This window comes from Pollicipes pollicipes, unplaced genomic scaffold, assembly GCF_011947565.3.
Source record: "Pollicipes pollicipes isolate AB1234 unplaced genomic scaffold, Ppol_2.1 Scaffold_4881;HRSCAF=5763_pilon_pilon_pilon, whole genome shotgun sequence".
Classification (NCBI taxonomy): Eukaryota; Metazoa; Arthropoda; class Thecostraca; order Pollicipedomorpha; family Pollicipedidae; genus Pollicipes; species Pollicipes pollicipes.
In genome coordinates this window covers 19,286,034-19,298,379 of record NW_023596576.1, presented here as the reverse complement: position 1 = coordinate 19,298,379, position 12,346 = coordinate 19,286,034, and the positions used below count along the sequence as shown (strand labels likewise).

The 12,346-nt window shown below is 55.3% G+C and overlaps 1 protein-coding gene across 5 annotated transcripts in view; it reads right to left on the bottom strand.

Annotated features, from left to right (window-relative positions):
• Window positions 1-1,610: 1,610 nt before the first annotated feature.
• LOC119100713 (solute carrier organic anion transporter family member 3A1) overlaps window positions 1,611-12,346 on the bottom strand; it is a 46,209-nt gene continuing 35,473 nt past the window's right edge. For 4 of the 5 annotated variants that reach the window (XM_037223802.1, XM_037223799.1, XM_037223800.1 and 1 more), the window contains exons 13-18: window positions 11,940-12,138; window positions 11,179-11,357; window positions 10,729-10,906; window positions 9,289-9,477; window positions 8,730-8,878; window positions 1,611-3,697 (exon numbers count right to left, since the gene is read on the bottom strand). In XM_037223802.1, coding sequence (XP_037079697.1) covers window positions 3,555-3,697; window positions 8,730-8,878; window positions 9,289-9,477; window positions 10,729-10,906; window positions 11,179-11,357; window positions 11,940-12,138 — 1,037 coding nt within the window. In that variant the 3' untranslated portion in view covers window positions 1,611-3,554. Of the gene's footprint in view, window positions 3,698-8,230; window positions 8,336-8,729; window positions 8,879-9,288; window positions 9,478-10,728; window positions 10,907-11,178; window positions 11,358-11,939; window positions 12,139-12,346 lie in introns of those variants that run through there. The other variant, XM_037223801.1, reaches the window with a different exon arrangement.

Here is a 12,346-nt window from a genome sequence, read left to right as displayed (position 1 = left end):
TTGGACGCTTGTTAACTGTGGTTTCAAGTAGCTGGAGAGCTGCATAACGTGGTGCCTCCACAAGCGTGATGTTTTAGCGACCACATTTTCCCTTTCTCACGTGTCCCGCGCTCACTGGCAACGAAACCAAATCATGAACACTCTTGGCTCACCCTCGTCATCTTCCATCTACCCGCCCTAAACACTCTTGGCTCGTCCTCGTCGCCCCCCATGTACCCTCCCTAAATACTCTTGGCTCGTCCTCGTCGCCCTCCATCCACCTACCTGTCATGCGCACTCCTGGCTTGTCCTCCACCTACCTGTCTGTAGTGCAAATTCTCTGTTCCGCCTGTCCTCTGTATGACTTGTAAACGGGTTAGCAGCTTCCAAAAAGACGGCTAACAGATGCATCCTTCACCGGTCTCGCCCATCTTGTTTCTCACGAGTTACAACAGGACGTGAATTTATAATGGAGACATAAGTGTCATTTTTATCCCATTCTGTTTCGCGTTACGACAGCAGTGTCTCAAACAAACGACATACGATCCACGAGCCAGTGATGCCAAGAATCTCCCGGTGGTGTTTCCAACATGGAAAGCAGGTGATTGGAACAGCGCAAGTGTAACCGGTAGCACTATGAACAACAGGTTCGTCAAGTCTCGTGCGCATGCTCTTGGCAACGGACGCAATTGGCTGGGACACGCGCATGGCAATACCGCTCCGGGGATGCCACACGCACTCTTCCAAGTTCCAACGCTCGTTGTGTTACTGAGTTCCGTTGTCAAAACGTTAGGACGGACAAGGCTTCCATGGATTGTCCGGATGTTCCTGCATGCTGATCGGGTAATATTAACGCGAATCAGTTATAAGACCCAGGGCTTTGGGAAGGCTACCAGAACTAACGATAAACAGACTACCTCAGACTGAAGCGGGCCAAGGATAGCCGACGAGCCAACCACGTGTGGCCATCTTGTGGATGGCGATCAGTCCCGGGTGAAAGAGTACGAACGCCTGCGCCGCTCCCACCGCGCACTCCGTAACATGAACGCTTAAGCGAAAGCAATCCAGGGACCACAAGGCTCCAATCGTCGAGCGAATCGGCGGGTGCCAACTAGGCTCACACACCGCGACACGCTTATAAGCTTGCGCGCTGAGGTGCAATCATCGCAGCTGATCTCGCCGCCTGCTGGACGTGGGAATGTTTTCGTCCCTGTTGAATGACCCGAAGCCTGACCACGAGCACGATGTTCACCCTATCCAGCCCGCTCTTTACTGACGACTGTCAGCGGTCCTGCGACCCTCCCAGACCGGGTGATGAGCCGCATAGCGGATTGATTTGACTGCGACGAAGGGGGCGCACGCTCCGACCGCGGCCGCTGTGCGCTCGACGCCGGCAGAGCGCGCCGCGCGGCCCACTCCCCGGCCGCCGCAGCGTGTTCCACTCCGTGGCGTACCTCGGCGACCCGAGCGGCAGCACAGCCGGCGCTGTCAGACTTCAAGACGCGCTCGGCCCTCAGCCACGGGGCTCCCGCCGGGACGGCTGTAAGGTGACGATCCAACAGGCCGAGCCGACCCGCGCCAGTCGGCTCTGCACCATCACCGGGCGCAGCCGACCGACCGAACACGGTGCACACGTAACACACTATATATTTGAACACAATAACGCATAGCTGGAGACTAACGGACAACTGAGGTGTCATGACATTAAGTACAACAATAAATAATAACATGATCAGCTATTGGTCTCTGATTTGAAGACATGAGAAATAGCTCCTGATAGATCTGCCACTAATTTCACGACATGAACGAAGATACCCGAGGCGGCACTATACACAACTAACCGGCATAATACTGTCCTTAACATGCTATCCGTCTGACAAATAAATTACAAGTCTATTTAAATAAGTATCATCAATAAAGCGTCGTGCAATTGCGGCCCGATGGCCTGATCTAGCCTGACTGCGCCTGCAGTGGGCCGCTACTCCGCCGCGTGGCAGCTCACTGCGCCTCCCGCCCCCGCGCGGCCGCAGCGCAGTCCGATCAGATTGCCAGGCGCACTGGGCACGCCCGGCGTCGGCGCTCGCTCCGACCGATCTGCGGACGGCACGGCACGGCACGGCACGGCACGGCACGGCACGGCATGGCACTGTCACCGCCGCCGGCTCGCTCCTGGACGGTCAACAGAGACACGGCCAGACCAGCGGAGCCGCTTCGCCAGCCGGGCGCGCCTCGCTCGGGGCTGAGGCGTGGACATCGTGCGGCCGGCCGGCGCGCGGCCACGGCCCCGGCCGGGGGACGGACACAGACGGCCGCCCGCCGCGCACCGCCTCAGCCGCCACGCCGGCCACGTATGGTCTGCCGGCGACTGGAGCCGCCACAACAAACACACACGCCTTGCAAGCAGCGGCAGTCGCCACATCAGACACACACGGCTTGCAAGTGGCGGCAGCCGCAACATCAGACACACACACGGCTTGCAAGCGGCGGCAGCCGCCACAACAGCTACGTATGGTTTGCACACTGCGGCAGCCACCATGCGGTTTGCAGGCTACAGCAGCCGCCACGCGAGCCACATAGCCAGTGCACGCTGCGGCGGCTGACGACCAACGGCCGCAAATGGCAGCAGCTGATGCGCACCAGGGCCAGAGGCCGGTACCCGTCGCACGAGCACGAGCCAAAACAGCTGCACGCAGGTGCGTGGCAAACGCTGACGGTGGACGCAGTGCCCAATGGCCCAGCGGTATTGTCGCCACGGGCAGGTCGACGGCACGGTCCAGACTGCGGCGGTGAGGAACTGTTCGAGAAGACGCACACCACAACATCCGGCCAGTGAACACTAGACGAGCGCCACCATTGCGAATGATTCCGTCGCAGAATAAACGGACGCCACGACACAACCGTGCCTGCCGGCCTCCAGCACGTCATGTACATCACACGACAAAAGGCGACAAACGTCTGATGAGTCCGATCAGCGCAACGTCCTTCCAAGGAGCGCGATCATTTGGCCGCACAACGTAACGTTGCCTCATGTGCGCTCAGGTAACTGACACAATTTAGGCTCACTGCCACCTATAAAAATTAGTCATCACTATTTGTAAGGCAACTTCCGCGCGAGCAGCGTGCCACGTCGACTCGCCATTGGCCAGGTGTGCTCCCTGTTGCCAATGGCCAGGTATGCTCCCTGTTGCCATTGGCCAGGTGTGCTCCCTGTTGCCATTGGCCAGGTGTACTCCCTGTTGCCATTGGCCAGGTGTGCTCCCTGTTGCCATTGGCCAGGTGTGCTCCCTGTTGCCATTAGCCAGGTGTGCTCCCTGTTGCCATTGGCCAGGTGTGCTCCCTGCCGTCAGAATACTGTACGTGAGGACGCAATACTGACGGAGTGGTTGCCAACCGTGACCCTCACCCTTCCCCACGAACACCCGCTCGTACACGCCCCCCCCCCCCCGCCACCCACAACCGTACGCGGCCGGGCGCCGTAACAAAAATACCGTCATCTGCATGCGCTCCAGCTACCAGCGACGCCGCTGGTCCAATCACAGTGTGTTGGGAAGGGAAGGGGAGGGGCCGCCCAACTCTCAGAGCCTCTCCAGCGCCGCTCCGTCGGTTGGAAGCAGCGTCGAGTCGGCCGAGTCGAGCGAGCCGCGCGCCGAGGCTGAGTCACAGGCCGCGTGCCACTCCTCCTCGATCACGTCCTCATCCAGCTCGACCTCGTGGTACCCTGGCGGCCGGCGCGGCAAACTCGTCACGCGTCAGCTTATGGACGGCTACTGGCTACCGGCTGGCGGCGGCAGGTGCGCCAGTGAAGCCAAGCATTCAGGCAAACAAAACCAGGCAATTAATTCACCAGGCAAAAAAGCACCGAGTGACGATGCTCTGATACAACATCATGCGAATGCATCCTGTCATATGTGTGTGTGTGTGCGCGTGTGTGTCATTGGTCACGTCATGTCACGCCACACATTCGTAGGGTGGGGATGGCGTGGGGCGGGTGGGGAGATTCTGAGGACTCGCGGCTGGGTATGGATAAACCCCGAAGCTGTTACCTGTCGCGGGACCGACATAGCTTCACCTGTAGAATTTCTTCGAAACGTTGGACCCTCGAAGTAAAAATTACACATCCCAGCGCTTTGGCTCGCTGAATAACACCACCGGGAGTGATTTTGAAGAGCAATGCGTTCACAACATTCCTAATACGTTTAACGATTATTCATTAATGTAGTGTAGAAAAAAACAGCCTGTTCTCATAACAAGAAGGCCAAAAAGTATGTCTTGCCCTTTTCCAAAAGACGAGCCAAGACTAAACAAATATTAAACTTCATGTCATTTCAGTTATGCAAAAAATGGCATCCCACCTATAATCATCCTGACGCATGCATCATCATGGCAGATATTTCAATCAATTACAAGGGAATGTGTGTAATAAAAAACGGGATGCAACGGCTTAATTTCGTATCTGAGCAATGTTGGCAGCGAATAAATGATCAACCAATCTTATGGAAATACCGTTGGTGCGTAGGCTGCCGAGCATACTGCGCTTCGCTGCACTGTTTGCTGTGCCCCTCAATATGGTATTGGGCCCGACTGCCATACTAGTCACGTTGCGCCCCACTGCCTAGCATTTCTGTGCTCCACTGCGTAGTATTCCGCCACGCTGTACACATTATATCCCTCTCCCACACATCGACACTTAGGCTGCATTATTGGGTCTCTCCGTATGGTTTTATTGCGCCAAACCGTACAGCCGCATTCCGCTGCATCGTGGTACTGTGCGCAACTGTGTAGCGTTATTGCGCTCTGACGTATAGTAATCGCAGCATGGCTGTGTGATCATGTTTCATATTTGAAGATGTTGAAACAAGCACCAGATATGGTGAAATAAGCCCACATAGCTATTGGCATACTTTTCAGTGGAAAAAATGTTCTATACAATGCAAATTTTTCTGTGAAGTAAGCGTTCCTCAATAGTCATTGTTTCACTGTCATAGCACGTTTGTATGACGTTGAAGTGCCGTCAAACTAAACGTGCGAAATTGCCACCCTGCGCATATAACACTGGTGTAGTTACGTAAGTCCACCTGCAAACAAATCACGGACGGAGAACAAACAATCTAAAAGTACTGCCCGTTTGAGAGCCGTCATGATTTTACGGATGTATTTGACCCAACGGACCTGATGGTGACTTCGTGCCTGCGCCTAGTCCGTAATTCCCCCGTAGCGTGGCACGCGGTAGGTTAAGATTGTTTGCACCACGTCCGTAGTCTACTTTCAGGCGGCCGTGCTTGAATTTCCACTTGTCTTTCACATTTGTGTGGGGTTTTGAACTGAAATAGCCGCCTGGAAGATCATTCGGTGCAGTTCACAGCTCTGTCCTTCTTAAGACCTAAACCCCCTCGTTTCTGAGTTACGTGCTCGTGAGGATGTGCACACTATTTCAAGGAGACTATTCTAAGGTCACTCCGGCACTCATGGCGTCATAACAACGTCATTCAAATCTTGCCATTCCGTTGGCAATGCGGCGATGCGGGTCAAGAAAACAAAACTGTTGAGTCGTTCATGTCTGGCGCTCGTGCGCGCAATTTGGAGATATAACAGCCGTCAATTGGCCCCCAATCAACACCGCACAAGGTAGGATGATATAATGAAACAATGACGTCTTCGGGAGTATATTTGCTTGACAGAGAAGTCGTGCTGTCAAGAGCAGTCTGTTTCACCCATGTTCGTGAACTTAGCGATTTATTCGGCGATTTATTCAGCGACAGTTCCGATTTTCTGAAAAAACTTTGGGTTAATTGTGGCATGAGAACACGGCAAATGACCCTTATTTTGCGATATCATGTAACCTTCAAGACCAAAAGCTGGGTCAAAGCACGCGGAAATCGATATCACCCAAAAATTACCGGCCGATTTTCAACTTGCAAATGTCAGAATATTCACCACAGAAAGAACTAGCGTCCGTCACAAAGTCCTGACCTCTCAAGGTGACCTTTCAAGGTGAAACGCGGGCTCAAAGGACGGGGAACTCGATATCAGCAAAAAATTGCCGGCCGATATGAAAACTAGACATAAAAAATACACAAGCGCAAGAGCTAGCGACGCATGCTCTAACGTCCATGAAAAATAACTGACATCTCAATGTCATCCTTCAAGGCCAAACGCGAACTCAAAGGACGGGGAACTCGATATCACCCAAAAATTACCGGCAGATTTGAAAACTATAACATCAAAATATTCACAAACGTTTGAGCCAGCGTCCGTCAAAAAGTCCTGACATCTCAATGCCACCAATCAAGGTCAAACATGGGCTAAAAGGACGAGGAACTCGATTCCACCCACAAATTACCGGGCGATTTTCAACTTACAAACATCAGAATATTCACCACAGAAAAAAAATTAGCGTCCGTCAAAAAGTCCTGACCTGTCACGGTCATCCTTCAAGGTCAAACGTGGACTAAAGGAAGGGGAACTTGATATCATCCAAAAATTACCGGCCTATTTGAAAACTTTAAGCATGTTTATAAGTTGGTGTTTATAAGTTGATGTTTACAAGTTGAAAATCGGCCGGTATTTTTTGGATGATATCGAGTTCCCCGTCCTTTGACTCTGCGTTTGACCTTGAAGGATGGCCTTGAGAGGTGAGGGCTTTTTGACGGACGCCAGTTTTTCTGTGGTGAATATTCTGATGTTTGTAAGTTGAAAATCGGCCGGAAATTTTTGGGTGATAGCGAGTTTCCCGTCTTTTGAGCCCGCGTATGACCTTGAAGGGTGAACTTGAGATGTCAGGACTTTTTGACGGACGCTAGCTTTTGCGCTCGTCAATATTTTGATGCTGATAGTTTTCAAATCGACCGGAAATTTTTGGGTGATATCGAGTTATCCGTCCTTTGAGTGTTTGACCTTGAAGGGTGACCTTGAGAGGCCAGGACTTTCTGACGGACGCTAGTTCTTTTTGTCCTAAATACTCTGACATCTGCAAGTTGAAAACCGGCCGGTAATTTTTGGGTGATATCGCGTTCCCCGTCCTTTGACCTAGCTTTTGACGTTGGAGATCACACGATAGCGTAAAATAGGTGTCATTTCTGGTGTGTTCATGCTACAATCGACCTTGAGACCATCTTTTGGAGAAATCCGTACTCGTCGCTGAATAAATTGCTGAATAAATCGTAACTTCACGGACATGTTTCACTCAAAGGGGCAGCTACAGTTTAAGTGAGCTGATTTCATCATATCTGATGTTTGCCTCAATATCTCAAATGTGGACCATTCCTTTACAGGAAGTGCACGAAATTAGCTCACTTTGAACTATTGCCACGCCTTTATGTAGAGCCAGCTGCTTTGAACAACACAATTTCTCCGTTGAGTAAAAATGCCCCTCAATACGGCACTGTTCGATTACGTCATCGCACTTTGCACACCATTTGTTGAGAACCAATTGACAGTCGCTATAACTGGAAATTGCGCTCACGAATGCCAGATGTGAACGACTCACATTTACATCTTGATTGGCCTTTATCGCCACGTAGCCAATGGAATGGCAGGATTTGAATGACGTCATCATGGCGTCATGGATGCCTGGGTGACCTTGAAATAGTCACCCCGAAATAGTCTGCACATCTTCGCACGCGTTTAACTTAAAAACTAGACGGGTTTAGGTCTTAATAAGGGCAGGGCTGTAAACTGTACCGAATGATAATTAATGTGGCTATTTCATTTTAACGCCCCATACAAATGTGGAACACTCCCTTCACCCAACCAATGTTTCAATGTACGCTGCTGCCCTAGCACTCTCTTGTAGTACTCCAAACTCACCGAGAGATGGCGGCACGGGCTTGGTGTTAGCTGAGCCAAATATCCGTATGTGCTCGTGTTTGGCCCTTTTCCGTGATGAGGCGGACAAACTGGACCGAAATGGACCGAACTGGAGGCAGAATGAACCGGACTGGACCAGCCCGGTGGCACGTACGCACGTCTCCAGTCGTTATGTGTGCCCAGCTCTGGCTGAACCGTGTCTGGGCAGCTGACTTCAGCCGTGAACAAAGTCGTACGGCAATGTGCGTTAAAACGGTGCGCTTCTCTTTGTTATCACTGGCTAGTGTATCGCTGGCCATGCAGCAGTCATCTCACGCAGGTTAGCTGACGAGCGCTGGAGCGCGACGACCTTGTGAGGCTGAGAGGCTGGACCCTGTGGCCAGGTCAGCTCCGAATGAGCCGGGCGCGGCGGCCGGCTGTGTCCCGGTGCGGCGCGCCACACTGACCTCGCGCAGGGTCAGCGGGCCAGGTCAGAGTGTCAGCAGCCGGCTGGCGTGGTGGGTTGGCAGGCGTGCCGCCCCGGGGTCCAGGGCCAGGCTGCAGAACGGCGCTGATACGGCCGCCACCGAGACGGCGAAACGGTTGATATGGCACGGTACAGAGTGGCAGGCAAGGACACCAAGTCAAGGGCCGCACACCTAGGATCTAGGACATGGTGGGGAATACAACGCGATTGCAACACCCTAAGCGTTGGACGAACCCAATGTACGATTATCGCATTTCTGCATTTCACAAGTTTGCGAGCCTTTTTGTAACCTAGTAGCACACAGGTTATCGAGACAATGATCTGCGAGCCACGCAATGCTCAGGAATACAACCAGCAACTAGCAATATTTCGCAAAAACGAATTAACAAGCAAGCGAAGAAGTCGCGATAACGTCCCAACGTACATCCGAAACCAACGAATGACGGGTGGTAGTCAAGTGTCGGGAGCGCGGACCCACCTCTGTCAACGCTGATGATGGAGTTGACGATGTCCCCAACCGTCATCGTATGATCCATGTCCAGTTTGTACTTCCAGCGTATCATGAACCAGTCCAGCAGGAAGATGATGGCCGAGAACACTTTCAGTCCAGCACATATTCCCACGTACCTGAGGCCGGCGGCACGGTCAGCGTCAGCACAGCACGGCACGGCACGGCACGGTCCGTCCCCGGCCCCCGCCCCCGCACAGTCAGCAGCCCAGTCAGGCGCGAGGCCTCACAGCGGCCGGCCCAGCGTCGCCGGCAGCGGGTGGGCCGGGCGGCCGCTCGGCCTGGTGACACCAGGGCGCCAGACGTCCTCGCAGCGGACAGCTCAGCAGCCAGGCAGCGGACCCGGGATCCACGCGGCGGCGGGGAGCCCACCCACAGCCGGGCACAACCGGGACAGGCACGCCGGGACAGCCGTGACGGGAGAAGCCAACGGACGTTGGCCTAGGCTCGCTTCCGATCGAATAGCTTGTTTCAATTTAATATGGCGGAAACACGCGCATTTCACGGTGAGAGGCGAATGGAAGCTCACTTGAACCTGAAGACCTCGATGTCGTAGACGAGGCACCGGCCACCGCGTTCGCCGCACTGCGACTTCCACAGGACGCAGGTCGAATCAATTACGTTGCCGAATAGAATCGGAGACGGAATATAGGCAAACAGCCGGAAGATGACGAACTGCATACCGAGCGCGAATGCTCGCTCCTCTTCGTCCACCGACCTGTGGCCAAGGGCAGCGTCAACGTCAGCGGACCCACCACCACCAGCGGCTCAGTTTACAATCAGCGGACCCACCACCACCAGCGGCTGTCTACAATCAGCGGACCCGCCACCACCAGCGACCCAGTCTACAATCAGCGGAGCCACCACCACCAGTGGCCCAGCCAGCGGACCCACTACCACCAGCGGCCCATTTACAATCGGCGGACCTACTACCACCGGCGGCCCAGTCTACGATCAGCGAACCCACTGCCACCAGCGGTTCAGTCTACAATCAGCGGTCCCACTACCACCAGCGGCCCGGTCTACAATCAGCGGTCCCACTACCATCAGCGGCCCAGTCTACAATCAGCGGTCCCACTACCACCAGCGGCCCAGTCTACAATCAGCGGACCCACTACCACCAGCGGCCCAGTGTACAATCAGCGGACCCACTACCATCAGCGGCCCAGTCTACAAACAGCGGACCCACTACCACCAACGGCCCAGTGTACAATCAGCGGAGCCGCCACCACCAGCGGCCCAGTGTACAATCAGCGGACCCACTACCATCAGCGGCCCAGTCTACAAACAGCGGACCCACTACCACCAGCGGCCCAGTGTACAATCAGCGGAGCCGCCACCACCAGCGGTCCAGTCTGCAATATAAAACAGCCCAGATCCCGGCCAGGCGACGCCATACAGGCTTAGGAGCTGAGTGTATCGTAAGGCCCCAGTGACGACGACGCAGAGAATAGCACCACGGCTAGTGTCGGCGCCAAGAAATTCGCTTGGGTCATGCTGAAGGACAGCAACAGTGGACAATTCAGGGCCAGCGGACATCGATGCTTTCGGGGACGGGCTTCAGAAGCCTCACAGTGCCGCACCCAGAATGAGGGTAGTGTTGACAAGTGCAGATATACCACAAGCGGAGCATGGGGTCCCGCAACACCACTAATGCTGAGGCAGGACAAGGGGCGGGAGGATGCCAAAATATCACAGGTCCATACGAGCGGTGATAACATGCACAGCCATCAGTCATACAAAGCGCTAGTTCCCACCATAGACGTGTCTGCCTTAACCATGTGGCAATAAAGGAGTCTGGAAATTTCATACTAGAAGACTAAAAATAAGTGATAATACGAATGGTTCCCCGCCAATGACAGCATTGCTCTTTGCAAGCGAGGCAGCGCTCCGTCTCTTTGCCAGCCGCCGCCTCAGCGGAAGCCGGCCGACCTCCCGGCGCCGACACAAAGCCAGTCTGACAGCCCACCTCAGCACGATCATCAGTAGCGGCATCTGGGTGATGGCCACCACGAACGTCATGAAGAACAGCAGCACCATGAAGGGCAGCGCGTTAGAGCAGGAGCGCGAGCACGAGCCGGGCGTGGCCACCGGCACCATGGTGATCTCGGCGTAGCTCTGGCTCGAGTTGCCCCCCACGTCGATGCCTGCCGGGACGGGCACAGAGGCATCAAAGAACGCCGCTCGCACGAAACACAGACATGCCACCGACTATACTGCATGTTTTATATGGCTGAGTGCGGTGCGTATGTGCGGTGTGAAGGAAAAAAGCGGCTGCTACAACGCGAAAAACGCATGGCTTCCACGTGCCCGCGCCCAAGTAATCAAAGAAAGCAGCAAATGTAGTCACAGCGCCTGGCGTCGTAACTTTTGCGGTGGCAGTAGGTAGCTGTGACGGCCGCGGGGCGGCGCTGCTCACATGCACAGTTGGTGTAGTTGCTCTTGGAGCTGTACGTGGTGCAGCCAGCGTGGCAGGGCGAGAAGTAGGTGAGCCCGTTGGTGCCGCAGACGGGCTCGACCTCGTTGCGGTCGCAGTCGCAGCCGAAGTTGCAGCTGGCCGTCAGGTTGACACTGAACATCTCAGGCGACTGGCGGCCGCTGACGGTGGACGGACACACATCGGGCCGTTAGAGTGGTGGCCGTTGACACATACACCCAGCCGTTAGACTGGCGGCCACTGACGGCGGACGGACACACACACCGGCCCGTTAGAGCGGTGGCCGTTGACACATACACCAGGCCGTTAGACTGGCGGCCACTGACGGAAGACGGACACACACACCAGGCCGTTAGACTGGCGGCCGCTGACGGCGCACGGACACACACACCGGCCCGTTAGAGTGGTGGCCGTTGACACACACACCAGGCCGTTAGACTGGCGGCCGCTGACGGTGGACGGACACACACACCGGGCTATAAGACGACCGCGCCGCGCGCCGACACTGGCCTGCCGCTCAAACGCATCAGTTGTCTACGATCAAACGCCTCTCTCTCCCTCGCTCAGGTCTAAATGCCGTCATTCGGAGTGCGACAATCGAGCGCTGGTCGACGTGACACTTCCAATGCATGTTCCATCGCGCGCACCCGGCCGGACACCTCCCGCCTGTTCCGGCAACGCGGAGCCCGCACACAGGCCGGCGCTGGCGGCGGAGGGTGGGGCCGCGCCGCCCGGCCGGTCACCTGAGGTAGTACGGCGCCGTGGCGCCAGCCATCTTGACGTTGTCACAGCCGACCACGAACAGCACGCTGTACATGGCCAGCGAGATCATCTGGAAGATGAGGATGAGCTGGACGGCGCCCTTGGGCCGCAGCTGTAGTCGCTTCAGAATGTAGCCGCCCATGAAGACGCCCATGCAGGCGCCCGGGATGGCGATTCCACCTGGCGGTGTGGAGAGAGGAGGCAACTAAGACGCGCGTCACCGGAGAAGGCGAGGGGAAGGGGGTAGAATAGACAGAGGTTAGGGGACACGAGTACGGCAATAGTGTCCCGCCAGCATTGCGATGCAGCCTTGCAGCCTAGTATGCCAGCCCGCCAGTATCCAGCCTTGCAGCCTCGTGTCCCGCCAGCAGCCTTGCTGACGCCTTTT